Here is a 19566-nt window from a genome sequence, read left to right on the forward strand (position 1 = left end):
GACCTGTGATCCATCACTGCTGGATTCTGGAGCCTCTCCAGTGTCCCTACTAGCCTTAAAGTACAAATATACCACAGTGTTGCTATAAGCAGCTAATCTGATCTGAAGTCATATAAACACTTAGGTGTGTGTATGTGTATGTGTGAGAGAGAGAGAGAGAGAGAGAGAGAGAGAGAGAGAGAGAGAGAGAGAGAGAGAGAGAGAGAGAGAGAGAGAAAGAGAAAGAGAGGGGAAGAAGATACAGAGAAAAAGAGACTGACGGTGATATTCAACAAATGTCTTCTTGTCTTTTCTACTGAATCGATTCGGTGCAAGCTATTTTCAATTAGTCAGGCAGAGAGCATCATGGGAGACGAGGCTCCTCAGGGATACAGACCACCTCTAAAGCGTTCAATCCATCATCTGCAGGAGAGAGAACGGGATAATCCCAGGAATGAACGGCTGGTTGACCTCGCGGTGCAGTGGTCAATACTGTACAAGTGTCAGAGGTTGACCTTTTCATTGATTGGCTCACACACTAATCTGCTGCCGTGTGTCGGACCACACATGACAGGACTGTTGTCGTTATTCAGAATGTGAGCAACATGATCACGTTTGTCGATCAACAGCTGTCAACAACTCATCAATCCATCCAGCTCCCTTGACAAGACCAATCATTCCCCCTGAAAGCTGGTCCACACTGGTCCTAGCTGAGCCTTCAAAACACGCAAGCTAAGCACTGCATGAATAATCCATCCCAGAATGATCCCAGGAGAACTGTTAAATCTCAAGTTTGTGATCTGAAGTTATTCAATTTGGTGCTTTCTGTTTATCTGCATCTGAAGCTGGCTGTGCCATGAAGCTAGCAATGTCACAGTGTTCATATCAGTGGATTGATATAACAAGGCAGATTCCTGATTATTTTTTAAATCCATAGATTCTTTTCTCGATTGAGCAATTCATTTTGTTTATAAAATGTTAGAAAATAGAGATACAATATACAGTACATGTACTGTTTTTTAGTTTTTTTTTGTTTTGGTTTTGCTTGAAAAGTTCTCTCACACGTTCAGCAGTGCAGCAGAAGAGGAACCTCATGTAATCTGGTACGGACGGACCTCCCTCGTTAAAAGTCGCCCTGAACGCCTTTATATAGATCAGACCTGTGTCTCAGCCACCCTGGACCTATTAGCACACGGCCAATCCTGAGATTGCTGAAGCTCATTATAAAAAGTTTGCAAGGACGGAGACTATTCTTCTTCCCTGCTATTCCCGAGGTGACTGATTTCCTAATCACAGCATTAAGGTCAAAAAATCAAACAAACCTGCCATTTAATCTGCTGATTTACATGGTGGTTATTGTTCTTGAAACAAGACGAAAGAGATGGTAAGAGGTGAAGTAAATAAATCAAGCCAAGTGTGCCGACAAGGTTACTGAAAGGTCTCGGCTCTGATCCATAATAAAGGGTCTGTTTCTGACTTTCCGCTTTGAGCGAAGCAGAGAGCCAGGAGGCAGTACTAAAGGTGAATCCCCTGAATCCTTCACAAGTCTGTTTGACCTACTTTCTCAAGCTACTGATTCTTATCCACAGGGGAGAAGGAAAAATATATTCTCACCTGTGCTGAATACCTATTCTCTTCAATGGGATGTATCTGCACTGTGTTTATTTAAACACAACCTCAGGACATTAGATATAGTGCCTGGTGGGATCCAGCCTGCCTACTGCATAATTGATCAGGGAGTTGAGATAGAAAATGTGGTTCTTGTCCTACTTCTTCCTAAGAGCTTTGAGTTATATGTTGATGACAGAAATGTGTGTCTTTTTTTTTTTTAGGTCAAAGTTATGAGATCAGGATAATCCCCTCAATGTCCCAAGACAAACACTCACAAGAACAAATAGAAACTAAAACAACATAAAACACTACAACCAACCGGGGCTGTTTCCCAGATACCTGCAGAGATATTCAATGCTTCAATGGTGGAGAGAGAGAGAGAGGGAGAGAGAGAGAGAGAGAGAGAGAGAGAGAGAGAGAGAGAGAGAGAGAGAGAGAGAGAGAGAGCCCGATGTACAGCTACGTAAAACGTGTCCGTGTATTGAAACAGCAGTGGGGAGATGACGATGACAACTTTCCTCAAACTTTGCTATTATCATCTAACGAGAGACGAGGATAAAAGTTGTTTTTTATTAAAACCACCACGGCAAATAAAAAAAAGATTCAAATTCAAATACAGGTTTGGACGACGATTCCCATGGCAACGGCTGCAGCTTTGAGGCAGTCGGTCCGTCTTTGGTTGCACGTTGCTCAAACTCAGAACGCTGTTCTCCCAAATGATTTAATGAAAACGCAATATAATAAATTCTAACGTGATATGAATGGGATCCATCTTTTATCTTTTGGATGGCAAACCTTGAAGTTTGGATTTATGTCTGGACTTTCTCCACAGCCTCTGGTGATCAGAAGTGTTCTCCTCGTTTTAATGAAGAGACTCTTAAGTTTCTTTGAGAATACTTCCAGGTCAGTTATGCAGTCGCTGGTTGGATGAATGTTTGCATCAATACAACTTCCCTAAAGTAAGACTAAGTTCACAATGATGTCCAATCATGTGCTTTCTTAAGGCCAACTATCATCTGCCACGCTACAAGTAAAATGCTGCTCATGTCTATGTTCCTCACCGGTACTGAGCCTGGAAGTGCTCCTGGACAAAGCTGTGACGGTCTCGAGGCTGCTGTGTGCTGGCTGGACCGGGGCTGGAAGCATCCTCGGATGGACTGGGTCCCTGTGGACAAGGGGGGAAGCAATCACTTTAGTGGACACACACACATATCATATATATCCACAACAATTATGGTTCACATAATCACCATTTTTGGGGGCTTGGCTGGGAGGATCGTTTAAAGGTCCCATATTGTAAAAAGTGGGATTTCCACTCATATTATAAAGCAAGTCTAAGTGCTACATAAATACAGTGGATGTTTTCAGAAACTGTGCCTTTAAAGGAGCCGTCAGCTTTTCTGCAGAGTTGTGATGTCACAAGTATTCAGTGTAGAGACATTTCACAGCTTCACATGTACACAATCTCAATGTGTCCCATCAGTTCCTGTTGCAGTGTGTGTGTGTGTGTGTGTGTGTGTTTGTGTGTGTGTGTGTGTGTGTGTGTGTGTGTGTGTGTGTGTGTGTGAATGACATCAGCTGACAGAAAGCAAAGACGGACCCAAGCATTTCAGACAGATGGTGAATAGAGGTATATTCAGACATATGAGAAAAACACAAACAAATTAATCTGGAAATAAGAATTGTATGTCCCCTTAAAAAGCACAACCACCATTTACGAACTTGTTTTTTTTTCCCCCAAGAAGGATTCTTTGAAATGGAAGATGATGAAAATAGATTTTAATTGGACCCTCAGTCTTAAAATGAAGCCCTGAAAAACCTTTTCCTCAAAAACAGGTTGTTCAGAAGCAAATGGTTCTGGGTAGAGCCCTTCAGGAAGAACCCTCTTAGAATTCTGAGGAATAAGGTTTCTTCTCTATAAACAAGACTTTGCAGCATGAAGACGTGTATTCCATCTGCCTTCACTCTGTTTCCCAAATTAATATCAAACATCAGATAGATGATAACAAATTGTCTTGATGTACGGGTAGAGATAATACTAAACCCTAACAGAAGCCACAAGTATTGTAGCAGCTGAAACCAGACTTGATTGCAGATATGGATCCTTTGCTTGCATTATATAGAGACAACAAGCTGTAAAAAAAATAATTATAATAATAATTGGTGAATAATTTTTTTGCATGCTTGAATGAACATTTTTAATAAACTATTATGATCAAATAAAGTCACAGGGATACAGATCTGGAGGGAGAAGCAGACAATTAAATGAAATAGGGGGAAAATGTTCTTCATAAAATGTTAGCGCAGGGAGGAATCTCACGTCTGGGGGGGGGGAGTTTAAATGCTAAACAGTAAACACAGATTAGAGTCAGAGAAATATTTGAGATGTCGACCGTCCTCGCTGGAATCCCACTGATGTCTGCTGAATGAACTAAACTAAACTAAATGATGGCGATGCCTTGCGTGCTGTGTCGGACCCAGCAGGAGGGCAGAAAGACTTCAAAGATAAATATAAGAATGAAAGAATGACGGCGATGAATAAAAGATGGACAACTGTGACTCGAGGAAACAGAGTGACAGATTGCTGGATCTTTTTCTTGTGTAGTTGCTATTGGAGCTGTCAGGGAACACAAGGTAGCGATGACTGATTTAACACAGAGGCAGACGCTATTCAGTCCAGGTCTGCCGCTACATGTAGTAGGCATCATGGTGTAAGTTAGGAAAAAAGTGTTGATAGACAAAGAGCCGGTCCCTATTATGACATACAACCATTAACTTCATAGAAGAAGTCACCGTGACCTCATCCATTGGTTTGTGCTGTTCTGAAGCCCCAAGTTTGGCTTTTTGGTCGTTTTTTTGCAACCAGAAGTGACACGAGAGAGTGGTGAAGTTAAGTACAACAGAATGCTGAGTAAGACATTTTTAGGCGACCAATCTGTTATAATTAGCTTTGACAAACTGTATCTATACCATGAAAGGGGGGAAGTCGTAAGACGAAAACTGTGGTAGTGGTTATCCTCTATTTTACCCTAAATGGACCATCATTTCCTAAATGAACATCATGCTGTATTGAAGAAGACTTGAAACTAGAGATTGAAAGCAGAAACTCATGTCGACAATGTTCACTGAGATTAAATCAAGAATGCAAGTTTGCCTTGGCTTCACTTTTCAGTCCCGGGGGTTATGACAGCACAAACAAAGATATGTTGTTTTTAGCTGGAGGAACCGTAGAGCACCAGAAATGTGTAACAATGTGCACAGCAACAAGTTACATTTATATTCTCTCTGCAGAGAGATGGGCTGATTCTCTAAAAACTTTACAGTAAAAGAAACAACACCCAACCGTTCGTACTCTTCCCACGAGTTTGTCACTGACCATAAAGTTTGAGTTGCAGACGTGTTTAAAGGCCCTGCACACCCACACAGGTGTTTTTATTTACCCTGCATAAGTATTCAGGTTGAAACTTGGAGAAACTAGGCCCCAACAAAACCAACAGGTAAGTGAAGGAGATGCAAATAAAGTACGGTCTGTACACACACACACCCACACAGTGTAGACAACAACAGGTTGGATCAAGAGACAGGAGTGAAAACAGCTAAAACACACATCTCTAACACTGTATGCAATGTAATGTTATGAAAACTGGGGATCTACAAATGCAACAACTCCTGCTGTATTTATTTTGATGACAGAAACTAAAGGCACATTTACAATTCAGTTTGAGTTAGAGATGAAAGAGAAGGCAGTAACATGTTTGTGTAATCTCTGGATGGGTAACAATTTCAATCAAGCAAGCCGACACATTCAAGCCTTTATGGACACTTGGACTACTTCTATACTACTGTGGGATGTGTAGTACCTTGTAGTACCTTGTTCCGTTTGCTAAGGATGATGTTTTACACTTCTGCACCCAACAATAGAGCAGCAAAGCAAGTCATAGTCTATGAGATACAAGGTTCGGATACCTAAAAAAGGATTCTGAATGTGCATATAGAATCCCAAGGGAACGGGACAAGATCTTGGTATCGGAAGTGTATTGGTTTCCGTTTATAGTATTGACCAATCACAATTGAGCAGGAAATATATTGGCTGAAATGCAAGCTGAGAACCCATCTGCTTTCATGTGAGGATGATTTAGCTTTTTATTGGTTTAAAATGAGCTTGTAAACTGGCTGCTTGTGGAAAAAATCCGGTTGTACACGCCGTCTCTCTCTCCAGTCTCCCGTCTCAAGTTGCTGATCAGAATTGAAACAGTGAGCGGCACGCAGTGAAGGAAGTCTTGGCCTGGATATCCACCAGATATACTGCAACCCCAGAAATATGGCCCCTTGGCCCCAGAGGCTTATCCGTGGTCAGACCGATGGGTTCAGAGATTGGTCTAACTTTATTGGCCACAAAGCGTGTCTTTGGCTTCACAATCAACATGAATTAGGAATAAGACAGTAGTGAGAAACGCAAATAACAATCCGACTTTGATGAAGCTCTGCTATTGTTCAAACACAATCCAATCACGGTTGCATTAACTTTCAACAATGAGCTGCTTTTTGGCATCTTTGAAAATGTCTTCAAGGATGGTTCTTTACAAGAACATATAATGAGGCAAAAACACAAAGCCAAAAAAAACTTTTTCCACTCTTCTGTTGGTAGTTTTTTTGGTTGATTCAGTTTATTTTGCTTGGTAAATTGAAAGTTCTTTTCAGTTCTCTTGACTTTTCGGATCGGGTCGCGGCCTCTTCTGCAAGCAGCTTCTCCAGGGGGCCGGAACATAAGTGGAACCACAAGACAAGATTTCCAATTAGTGCTAAAGTGCCTGGCGAGGACACAGGAGTAGCAAAAGTAGAGCGGCTAGGAACAGCTGTTTTGGAGCAGCTTCTCCACATGCTCACACCTTAGCCATCTGCTCAAGCGATAAGCAAAAAAAAAAAACTCATATCAATCTTGACGTGGCCTTACGCGATATGTAAGTAAAAGCAGGATTAAGGAAAGAAGTGACAAGGGTGCGTCAACGAAACAGAAGGCAGTGCCTCCGTCTCAGAGCAGCACAACACTTGTAATGGAGGGTTTTCGGAGGCCTGTGCGAGCTGTGGAGATTGGAATAGGGATTCATGGGCACCTGGGGACCCTAAGATGCAGCAGGGGCTATTTGAAGTTAACTTCAATTTCCACTTTGCGCTGGCGAGACTCAGTTTCACTCAGAGTGAAGACAGCCGGGTGCCAGAATGAAAGGAGACCCCCAAAGTTATTCTGCAAACTGGAGAGGCAAAACTTCTGAATCTCAGCAGAGAGCATATGATTCTGGGGGGTTGGATTCTTAAAATCTCTGGGAATCATTTATGATTTTTACAACTGAGCCACGTTTTCACTGAATTAAATGAGGTTTTCACTTTTCTTTGCATAGATTTCTGAAACAACGTGTTATTTCAATAACAACGGTCTGTATTTGGCCGCCTGTTTTCCTATCAGTGTCCCCCTCTTTTCTCCATCTCGTCTCTGGAGGACAATGGAGAACGATCTTCAGACCCTCGAGACGTACTGGGTTACGAGCATCACCATGGAAACCCTGGCCTCATTCCCCCTCCCCAATCAACATATGGGAACAGGGAACTTTTTCCATCAGCCACAATGTGGCCTAAAAGTAATGAAAAAGGTTCTTCATCATGTCCGTGCATGAACGAGCACAAAAGAAACACCGACTCAACTAGTATTTTTAACTACTAGTATCACATAAGTTCAAGAAACAGCTATAAGTACTGAGTCTTCTAATGAAAACAAGGACACGAGCGCGGCAGGGACTCCATGTTCGATGGCTGCGGGCGAGTGATGATGGTGTTGAACTCGTTTCAGATGTAAACGGATCGTCAGACGGTATATGTATATGATTCCCACAGAGATTAAAGACATGATTGGCAATGTGGGATCTGAAATTCATCTCGCAGTTCTCCTTAAAATAAGCGTGAAGCCTTCAGGTGATCACGGGGCGCCACAGTGCACGTCACCGATGGCAACACGTTTAATGGAGTTCACGGTGTATTATTTCTACACACTGAAGATCCATCCATACCAGCAGGATTATGCATGGGTTTATTTAAATTAAGACTGCGAATTGTGCAGCTCAGCAATATCGTGGTAACAATTTAGCATTCTCCCTCATACACATTTAATTTAGCCCAGGACACAAAGTGCCGAGGAAGAAATGACATTGTTTGTGATGGAGGAGAGGGGGAATACGAGTAGGAGACAAAGAGTGGCTTTGATACTTCATTCTCTGTGCATAATTGATCAAAAACCAGGGGTTGTCACAGCACCCACGGGGCAGGTCATCAACCTTCAGCAGACCTGAGAACAGATCAACAGACGACTCCGGCGTGCGAAACACGGAAGTAAGAGATGGAGATAGGAAGACAGAAACGACGGGCGTGTAACTAACAAAGACACGTTCTGTACATGTTAAAGAAACATACATACTGATAGTATACACAGTTATACACCGAGAGAGAGAGAGAGAGAGCGCCCAGGGGAAAAGGAATACCACCACATCGTTCCAGCTCTGCCAGAAATAGATGCGGGGGCCGGCCGCAGGAATAACAAGTGAATAATAATATTCAGTAGCACTAAGCTGTTCAATTGTCACTCTGGGTGTCATCTAAAAAAAAAAAACTCCGAACAGATCTAGGCCACATTAAACTGCCTCCTGTTGCTCGGGGGACAAAATTACCGGTTGCGTCTACGTGGCCCCCGACAGGGTAATTGATTTTTTTAAGATTTACTCATCAGCCCAGGTTTCAGAGCTCAGCATGTCGCCGCTGAAGCAGCTGAATTTGCTTACTTATTCTCTGAAGGACTGTAGTGACAAACTGCGGAGTGGGAGCTGTGGGGGCTACGCAAAGAGACACACCTGGCATCCAAGGAAAACACTAGAAGAATTATTCAAGGGCTAAAAATTAAAGTGCTTCTCTACAGCCCGGGATACTATGTTGCTCATGCTTTTGGGTATAGAGCCAATTTCATTTCTTCTTTGCCCAAACAGCAGGTGTTGGTTGATTACAGCACAAAGTGATCTATTATGGAATACGAGCCAAAAGGCTGGAGGTCTTGCAGCCATGGATTCTGGGATTTTGACACACATACCTCTGAGAATAACAACTGAATTATTTGTGATGAGCGGCGGTAGCGACTTTGCCGTTCCCCGGCACGCTGAGCGACTTTCCAGGCGTTGCAAAAAAGAGCTCAGGACACACTGAGGAGAACGCCGTGTCCTCCCTTTGTGTTTACTCGACGAGAAGTCAAACGGGTACATATCGCCGCCATCAGCAGAGTCCGGCATCATCGCGTCGCGGGAGCAGCAAGGACTCATGGGTATTGTGTATAATTGAGAATGTGGTGCTTTGTGCACGCAGACGCACGCGCACACACACACATAAGTGCACATGCATAGACTTTAAGGACGCGGCGTCCCACGGACGCTGTATTGTCAAAGTAGAGACGAGTCATGCTGGTGCTTCACTGAGCTCTCTGTGCCGGCTGTTCTGGTGATTTCGCAAGAAACAAGGCATTTCGGGTTTTTCACAGTTGTGAATGAGATGAAACCAATAGAGGGATTTTCCTCACGTATCAAACAAAGCAACACTACAGTCACCGTTTACAAAAGCATTCATATCCTTGTTACTGACAATTAGTCCACCTCACTCAATGCTGCAGGGGAACTCACCTGGTGGTGTGTGTGTGTGTGTGTGTGCAGTTTATGCACACAGCTAAGCTAAACCCCTGTGTAGCTGCACTGTATCCATCTTCCCACCTGCAGCTTCCATATGCTGCTGTCTTACCATCCTCTTACCTGCTGCAGGACACATCATGAAGGATTTGGTCAAGCCAAGCCACCAAGACACTCTCAAGTCATAGCAACTGTCAAAAGCAATACATCCTTCACAGAATGATGCGATATGTGTGGCATGTACACAAAGTTTGCTATGTTTATCCCGTGGTGGTTCCCCGGCAGCATCGTGAGGGAGATGAAAACCGCCCTGTGTTGACACGCTGCTCCTCACTGACACCCAGAACAGCAGTTCCACAGTGTGTAGGAACAGAAACCGCCCTCCATCGGCGAGGAAGTGCAGGATGTTTGGCTGGCATACACAACTAACGGGGACCTCACTGTGACCTGAGATCGTTTCTCTGCTCCTCATCTTGGTTTGGGATTCACTTCTATGCGATCAGTGAAAACATTTCTCCAGTGCAGCTACTGTAAAGCTCTTTGGCCCGGTGCCTCTGGCAAAGACCCCCGCATCCCTCTGGAGATCTCCGCACTCCGAATCCCTGCTTGAAAACATGCGTCGTTACCAAAGCCCTGCTGATTCCCCGAGGCACGCATTCATGTGAGACGTTGGGAGCTAAAACATGCCGAGGAGAGAGTGGGAGTTTGGGTGAGAGTTATGTGTGTTGTAGATGCACTGTAACAATGGGGAAGTGGCTGTTTGGTGTATGTGTGTGCATGGGGGATTTTTTTTTATATCTGCAAAACATTAAACCACTGCTGGAGCAGAACGGCTGGAAGCAGCTTGAGTTAACAAGGGTCACCAAGGTGACGAAAGGATCAAAACGATCATACCTGGGCTAGCCAACGTATACATATTATATCAATATCATGGTACCAGGTACTTATAGATATGTCTTACACATCGTAATATATTGTCATAAGTATTGTCTTTTCCTGGTCTTTGAGGCTGCATTACAGTAAACAGACTGTTTTAGATCTTCTATTATTTGCCTTCGCCCACTTGGTGATTCTATCCACATCCTGTGTTGATATTTTGTGAAAGCACAATCGTCAACCCTTCAATGTCGTCCCATTATCAATATAGAGTTATTTGGTCAAAAATATGTAAAATGGCAATAATGAAATGTAATTTTTAATAATGCTATTTTGTCAGTGTGCTGAGTGACCGACTTTCAGTTGTCGCCTCTAACCACATTTCTCATCAACTGGCTGGCTCAAGGGGCTTAACAGGTTCACCTTAGCTTCCGGCCGCTCGACTCATCCCCACGCACCAACACGTAGACAAACATTCACACACACACGTGAACACACCATCACATATTAACTCACATGGGCCAAGACGCTGTCGCTCCCTTTCTCTTTCACTTTCTGTGCATTCTTAACAGCCTCATAATAGTGTCGGCGTCTCGCCTCACCAAACAGACTTTAAGAAGCAAGAGTGACGACATTTACTGAGGTGACGAATCCGAAACTCTGACAGCGCACGACAGGAGCTTCTAGGTGAGGATGAATTTGAGACGATGCCACGGTTCTTTCTTCCAAATGTGATTTCACCACGGCGAGACAAAGCACTGCGATCAAATTCAGCCAGAGCTACTAGACATGTAATCTCAGGCAGCCATACCCCCCCGGCTCAGACGATGGAGGTCTGCAGAATGTTTGATGATAAAAGCTAGGAGACGGAGTCCAGAGTCAAAGGCAGCAGTGACTGTGGCACTTCTCTACACTCAAACACTGGGCACAACACCTACCGAGCCACACGTCTTACTTAATTAATAGCATGCCTTTATTAGATAAGACCACAACACACATGTATTTCAAAGAGGGCTAATTGGTTTTAAAGGGCTACAACACCTTCATCAAAATGAAATTAATTCCTACATGTTATTTCCATGGCCTAGGAAAGTTCAATATTTGTGAACATGGGCTACTCTCTCTCAAAGCCATAAAACAGACAAGTAAGTCTCAAACTTGTGATGTCATCAGGTATTAAGTCTGTAGTCGATGAACGGGAGCCTGACGTGAACCCGCAGCATGTTTGTTTTCTCTTCTTACCTAAATGAGCTTGACTCTGCTGCAGCACTGTCACTTCTGAAAAGGAAAATGTACTCATGTATTCAGAACATTGCCCTGGGTGCTCTCAGTGTCATCCAGAATCATCTCCCACAATTCATTGTCTAAGGAGCCGTTCTAGACGTCATACTTGAAGAAATCGCTTTTGACTTTCAGCACTCTAGTTTTGGGATTTGGGAGAGAGCTGTTCACATATACCAATATGAATCTTGCACGAATTTTGAAAAGGGGCTTTGCTCCTCTTAACCTGAACCCATATCCTGCGGCGTGGAAACGCTCACCAGTGACAAATACATCTTGTTCTTACCCAAGTAAACTTGCAAGTCAACTGTGAAGCCAACACCGAGCGTCTGTAACACTTTTTGTATTCAGTGTATCAACGTAAAGATTTGACATAGAGTTGGTAGCCTACCTTTAAAGTATTGCGTTTCTCAAAAATTAGAACAGACTTTCCAACAGCACTGAATGCACCACAGACAGGAACTTCACAGACTTTTAAAATTAGCAATTGTAGCATGAAAGCACACTGGAATTAGCAAGGTTGGTAGCTAACCAGCTAAATTAGTAAATTGTAACAAGTTGATGCTTCTTCCACACACTGTGGATCATTTTCTGTAACCACTGTTGCATGAAAGCATGACACCATGAGAAAGGTAGCTAAGCGAACAGCAGGCTATCGATTCCTGAACCCAACAACATATTTGCCTCCAGTCTCTCCTTTGTTTTGCCTCCTGCTAACATCGTCGTCATGTTACCCTGAAATAGCTAGCCAAAACGGTTGTTGTGAAAAGGGCCTAAAATGAAGCTGTAAAAGAGGATGGAACTTAATTCGAGCGCTAAGGTTACGATGTCACACAGTCACCCAACAGAGCGTCAATATCAACATTCATTTCAAATGAGCAGCCTTAATAGCAAAAAGCTTACAACAGCATTTTAATAATTGTATTATAATGAATAACTGACTGGATGGCCCACACTGAGTGTGTGAATTAGGCGAGCCAATGTTTCTGGAGACACCCAGAACCACTATTGTCTTTTAAAGAGTGGCTGCGGCCACAGCATTTGAATGCCACTCATTTCAGCCCGGCCCGTTTAAATAGAAGTACAGATATACTGATCAGTCGGCTGCAGATTGAAACCGCATGATTTTACAAAAGCACACACAGTTACACAAGCATAACATGCTGAGTGAATAAGACTTAAATGAAAACTATTAATGCCAAGATATTTCTTTTTAATCAAAGCAATATTTCAATAAAAATACAACCATTTATTTCCTAAAGTGTTTTATTTAAATAACCACGATGTCAGTAACAATGTAAAAGGATAACTACTCTGACTTCAGGATGGTTGAAATGATTATTCATTATTATAAGTCTGGAGCATCTCTAATCAGTGCATCTCTAAATCGACATCAGTGTGTATGTATCACACCTGAGGTTTGTTCATTTCAGTTTCGCTTTCTAATCAAACAGCTTCTAATAGCAAATCAAGTTCTGCTAAAAGACTCCAATCTGCTCACGGCAATGAGCAGCGTGTAAAGGCGTCATGGCAGAGGTTGAATGAGGTCAACGAGACGAGATGGAGGAAGAGAGCGACGGTGGAAATACACAAAGGACAGATAATAGAGGAGGAAACACCAGAGGCAGAGGAGATAATTCAAAGGCCACCGTGTGAGAAGAGGAAGTGAGGAGAAATGTGTGCAGTGTTTGTTTAATTACCTTAACAAGGCTTAAAGTCTACGGCCACGCTGGGTCAGATCTCTTGTACTTAGATGTGTCAGCTTATAAAAGCCAAAGTGCACATCATTATAATCGCTGAGATGTTGAATGTGTTAAAAAATAAGAGTCATTTCATGGCTTCAAAGATGGGTAACTATAGTTGAGGCTGATGAAGGCTGAGCCAAATGTGACAAAGCACTAAAAAGACTGTTAAAAAAAATAAAAAGCCAACTGAGTGCTTCATCATTTTAACCACATAACAAATTAAGAAAACAGTTATGGATAGAACCGTTATCCCGAGCCGAAGGTAACATCTTCATATTAAGTTCTCCGTCGAACATATTTAATGATAGAACATAGAAAAGGAACTTAATAACAAGCTGAGAAGCTGGAAGGTTTGATTTGCCATCACAGTGTGAACAGAAACCTCCAGTGCTCTATATTTGGTTGAAACCTTCCAACGGCGGATGGGCAGAAATAAGGGAGGAGAAGAGAGACATTATCAGAGAGAGAGAGAGAGTGAGAGGGGGGGCAGGCAGCGGTCCGGAGGAGGGGAGGAATGAGAGAAACGCTGTCCGTGCAGGAAAGCGGCTGACTCACCTCTATTCTTTCAGCTACGGACGGCTGCTGTTAATTCAGCCTATTCAAAGCTGGCTTACAGTAACAAGGCAGTCTGGGAGATAGCCGTGGAAACCACAGGCTGTTTAACCCCTCCCTCTTCCCCCTCTCGTCCCCCGCTCACCCGCCTACATCCCCGTCTCCACTGTCCCTTCGGCTCGGTGTTCACTCGGACACTAATGACCCCCCCTTTGGTCACCACTATTGAGTCATTGCACTAGTTGTGGGCAACAACAGCAAATAACTGCACTGCAACTTTCTCTGATCTTGGACCTGTCGCCACCCGACGAGCTGCACGAACCCACTCCATTCCACGCAGCGCCAGACCCGCCGCTGTCTGGCTGTTACTATGGAGATGCCAGTCGACCCAAAACAAAGGCAGAACAGAAAATAAGCAGCGTCGGACAAGAGGCCCTGGCAGAGCTCTGACAGACAAATCTCGCTTGGCAGCTGAGCCATCTCTCTCTCTCTCTGTGTTTATCTCTGTCTCTCGCTCCGTGTCTCATATGCATGCTCTAAGTGCAAATATGGATTCAGAAAAATAAATTAATTGACAAGTCTTATCGAGATGAAGGGGACAGAACCACTAAAAGGACGGGTCTTATGAGGGGGCTTGAGCTCGCTTTGAGGTGACATGTGCCAGAGCTCTCCCAACACAAAAGAAGCAGCATTGTTGATCCGTACTTGGCATTCTGGGAAAGACGGGAAGAGAACCCGTACCAAAGGACAAGCTGATAACTCCAAACTGAAATTCGATCACTCTTAAGACTAGTTCAGGTCCTCAGAAACTCCCCATAATTCGCTTCAGTGGAGGAATCAGGTCTGGCTTTGGTTGATCTCAGAGGCACACTTGATCTAAGGCCACTGACAGCTGGAGTCTGTATTGTATACTGTCGTTGCCCGGTGCTCTGATGGGATTTAAACAATATCACTAGGAATATTATTCTTTCTACTGTACATCCTGACAATGCAATGAATTTGGTCCACCAGTATGCATTACATAACAAACCTCGCTAAAAAAATGAAGATTATGCCAAATATGATGGTGATACTGAAGGTCAATATTGAATGTCACAATAAGCTGTAAGATAAGACTTTACGATAAATGAACAGAACTGATAACGTCATATTTATGTCTCTCACAATGACACTATTAAAGTTGATCCAGCTGAGGCATTTGGTTTCTTAAATTGCCACTTTGAAAAAACAACTGAATTGCATACAGGGACACTTGAGCAAGTAATAATGCAGCATCACTGTTTAGAGGGCTTCTATTTTGAGCTGCAAGGTCCGTTTTTTCAAACATTTTATCCTTCTGCAAAATCTGCCCCACTGGCACATTAACGCTTAAGCCTCACTAAAACCAATGGAAGACACAAATACAGCCGCGCCACACTGAAAATAACAAGCTCATTAATCTAACACTGGGGGACGAAATATCTACATTTCCTTTTACTTGGAAATAATGCACCATGTGTTGTCATAATTATTGTTCTTCCAAATCTGTCCCCCACATTATTTTAATCATTGTTCTCTGGAGTGTATGTCTTAATGTGAAACTAAATGACTCGGTTGGGATGAAGTGTGAGTTAATATTTTCTCTGCAGACAGTGAGGAACCATTACAACAGGTGACAGGAACAGGTCAGACTGCTACGCAGCCAGCAGTCGTCGGGCGCTGGCGACAGGAAGACACGACCATATTAGGAGGGAGAGCTTGTAAAAGGTGGGTGTGGTGGAAGTTGAACTGAACAATGGACCTGCAGGAAAGACTGTTTACTTGAATGAGACCAACAAAAAAAAAAAAATCCAACACAGCAGTTCTCAACACCCAACACCGACTCCAAGGTGAATATAGTGTAACTAAAAACAACCGCTGATCTTAAACTCCACACTAATTACTGCAAAAACCACACATTGGAGTCGTTACCTGAATGATCAGAGCTACTTTTACAGCTCGTCCAAACACCTGATCAGAGAACCTGTTGTGTGAATCCAACAGCTGGAAGGGATTATAACAAAGCAGATGAATGTGGGACTCATCGCCATGTGCAGTGTGATGTGATTTCACACGTTCATACAGAAACCAAACGGACCAAATGTCGCTCAGCAAAGTCCAGACTCTTCTCTGTTCTGGTCCTCAGTGGTGGAACGAACTCCCGACCAATGACAGGACAGCAGAGTCACTGGCCATCTTCTGAAAAAGACTCAAGACTCACCTGTTCAGACTTCACCTCGACTCTGCATAGCATGACTCACTTCCACATAAAATAATTAATTAATTAAAAAAAAAACCTATAGCACTTTGATCATAGCACTGTTGTTCTTAAGGTATGTTTGCTGAACAGCTACTACTTTACTCAGACGAGGACCTAACACTTCTTGTAAGTCGCTTTGGACAAAAAGCTGCTAAATGCCATAAATGTAAATTATAAATGTCAGTTCCAGTCTTAAAATGATGCCTACATACATTACATTAAATTTAGGATAGGGATAAGGCTAAGGCTAGGGCTGGGAGACAATCAAAAATCTCAATTTATTTGACCAAATACCTCGATATTGACATTGCTACAGGGTTTACCGTCTGTGTTTTTACAAAATATTTCCACAATGACATTTTGATAAATAATCATCAGTCATATAAAAAGTTCAGAAAATGGCATCACTGTACTTTAACACAGCCTTTAAATCATAATATTGATATCAATATATTGCCCTGAAAAAACTGGCAATATTCGTTATTTTTTTCATATTGCCTACAAATCCAGACCAAAACCAACTATGAGCAACAGCCCAGGCATCAGACTCTGAAAAGTGAAGACAAAAAAGTGTGTTGTCCAAGCTTCAAAAGGAGGCCCACAAACCAGTGAGCGAGGACACGGTAACTGCACCCACTGCTTAGATATAATCGATGCCACGGGTTGATATATTTATTCATCTGTGCAGCAGTTCCATTGTTTGTATAAAAGACTGATGCTGATACTCTATTTATTTCCCAGGCCCCTCAGGCTCAGAGAATTCACTTTCACCTCTTTTAACACCTTAATAAAATTTGGGAACGTGAAGGTCATTTAATCCAACATTTGTGCCGAGCCCTTTCAGAAAATACATGCCTCTTTGAAACATTAATGTATTTAATTAAATGTTTCCATAGAAATGTCCTGAATATTTCATTCAAGTATGTGCGATCCATTAAAAGCCTTTTACTGCAAATGCCCACCTGCTTGTTGGTGGCAGCGATGCCCACCTTGAGTTACTGTACTGTGTGTGTGTGTGTGTGTGTGTGTGTGTGTGTGGCGAGCTGGAAACAGGAGAAGAAAAGAACCCACATCGCTGCCTGGTCAAACGGGAAGCTCAGATGGAAGAAACGAGAGCAAGCGAGGGCATCTCTGTCTGCTCTTGTCAAACATGCAAGAGAGGGTTTTAAAAGCTCATCCCGAAAACTTTTCCGTCCACTCGCCCGCCTAGAAAGGACACCAGTGGGACATGAAGGAATCGCAGAGGGCAGGATGTGGTCAGTAGGATGCTCCTGAGCAGGAATCAATCGCTGCACTAATGTTGTTGCCACTTAGGGATCTCCTCTGTGTGTGTCTCTCTCTGTGCAACAGTTTCCCCCCTGGGAGAACCATATTGAATATTTCATAACCTCCCGCGGCATGGCATTTCAGTCACAGCGCTCCATGGCCGGGGAAAGTAACGGGTCCCTGCGTTCTGGACACATTTTTAAGCAGCTGTATGTATGAAGGTCTCATTCAGGACTATTTCTTTTTGTCCCCGGCTGTGTGGATGTTCCGATTTAGGGCAGGTATATCATATGTCGAGCTGATCCTGAATCTGATAGGTGTGAAGAACAGTTAGAATCAGTTCTATGGATAAGGAGTCTGGGACATCTCAGGCAGGAAAATCTCACTAAAGCATCCCACCGTTTGTGTGTGACGTAATTATCGATCTCAAGTAGTGAAAAAAGCACTAAAAGTACTGAGAAAAAGTACACAATTAGCAACACAGTGAGTTATCTCTGGTGCTGATACATGTTGATCTCATCCAGACTCATTCAATAGTTGACAACGAGGTGATTGGTCAAGCCATTTTTTGACTGGGATCAAATAGATTCTGGATGGTATGTTTCCAGTCTTACATCTGCTGCAGAAATGTAACCTGTGGTTTGTGGTATCTGACTTGAGCAGGAATTAGCAAAATACAATTGTGGCTTCCCTTGTGTGGAAGAGATATTGGTATCAACACACACACACACACACACACACACACACACACACACACACACACACACACACACACACACACACACACACACACAATAATGAACTTAGAAACACACAGATTCAGGCTTTATGTCTCTGTAGTATCTGTCTTTTCATCTCTAAGTAATGGGTCAGGAAATCCCAACTTCTTCCTTTACTCTTAAAAATGAATATAATAATGTCCTCTGGCCTTTCTTCCTTCCTTCCTCATGTCACAATGTTGTATTGTAACTGACATTTCTTAAGTGAGATAGCAGGGGAGTGCATCTATGCACTAGCATACGGAGAGAAGGCCGACCCTTCCTCGCTCTGCCTCTACCGTCACTACCTCTCTGTCTGTCTCCAACGACTTTTCTAGGATGAGACGATGACAAGGAGAAAAGCTAGACTTGAATCAAAGTTAAACAACTCTCCAAGCAAGCAGGAGCTTTTTCCACGAGCGTAAATGCTGTGCTCGGCAACCTCACTCACAGGGCAAAGTCAACAAATTAGTTTCATCTCAAAAACGCGCAGCAGCACCGACCTCGCCGAAAAAGGAAAAAATATCCAGATTTAATGGCTGTGGAAGTGTAAGAGAGTTGCATGAGAGGGGGAGTGACAGGGGATGAGAAGGCGTACTCAGCCATTCAACCCTCACCAGCAGAGAGATCGAGACATTACGTCAAGAAAAAGACTTAAAAAAAAAAACCTTTGAACGAGCTGAATTATGGATGAAGCTCTGGCAAGAAAGGCAGAAATATATGTTGAGAAATATCTAAAAAAAAAAGTTTCTCCCGACCCCCCCTCCTGTGTAAATCCTATTAGAGAGGAGAGGATAGCACAGGGGGATTAGCTGACCCCGTTCACTCGGCCCAGACTGTTTCGCACTGATAAAATATAGAAACTCTCAGAACTGACATAGTGCATTTCACTCACATACGTAAGTCATGTAATAAACGCTGAAATGAGCGCTTTAAAGGCTTTCCCTCGCCATCACAGCAACAACATGCCTTTTGATTTCATTACCAACATCAAACAGTTTCCCCCCTTTTCCGCAACAGTTACCCTCTTTGAGAAACGCATCAGAAAGAAAAGACTCGTCACAAACAAAAAAAAACTCCCAAGTCCCACTCGAGAAAGCTCACGCTGCCTCTCTGTCAGGAGGAATTTGTGGCATCTCAGAAATGCCACTTGCTGTTAGAATCGGGTTTGCCGGGCCGAGCGCGGGGTGGCGGCGGTGGCTGGGGTTACGCTGCTTTGATGTCCCCCACGTGGGATGGAGGGAAGGGAGGGTGGTGGTGTGGCCGATCGGATGGCCACTGAAGGGCTTCACAACAGGACAACCATTTGGCTGTTCTCGACTAGTTTGACTACGGCTTGACAGAAAATGTCAGAAAACCTGTAACCATTTTACTATTTCATATTAAGTCCTGGACGCACCACTGACCAATAGCATGTCGACTTGACTGTGCTGTCCTTTTGAGGAGATGAAGATGTGGAGTGTCCAAAATAGAGGAAGCTATCGGGGTTGGGGCTGGTGTCCTGGTGT

The 19566-nt window shown here is 43.3% G+C and overlaps 1 protein-coding gene across 1 annotated transcript in view; it reads right to left on the reverse strand.

Annotated features, from left to right (window-relative positions):
• Positions 1-19566, reverse strand: part of usp43a (ubiquitin specific peptidase 43a) — a 99979-nt gene that overhangs the window by 61226 nt on the left and 19187 nt on the right. The window contains exon 3 of the mRNA XM_084002752.1: positions 2652-2755. Coding sequence (XP_083858878.1) covers positions 2652-2755 — 104 coding nt within the window. The remainder of the gene's footprint in view (positions 1-2651; positions 2756-19566) is intronic.

Source organism: Eutrigla gurnardus (assembly GCF_963514095.1).
Source record: "Eutrigla gurnardus genome assembly, chromosome: 3".
NCBI classification, from domain to species: domain Eukaryota; kingdom Metazoa; phylum Chordata; class Actinopteri; order Perciformes; family Triglidae; genus Eutrigla; species Eutrigla gurnardus.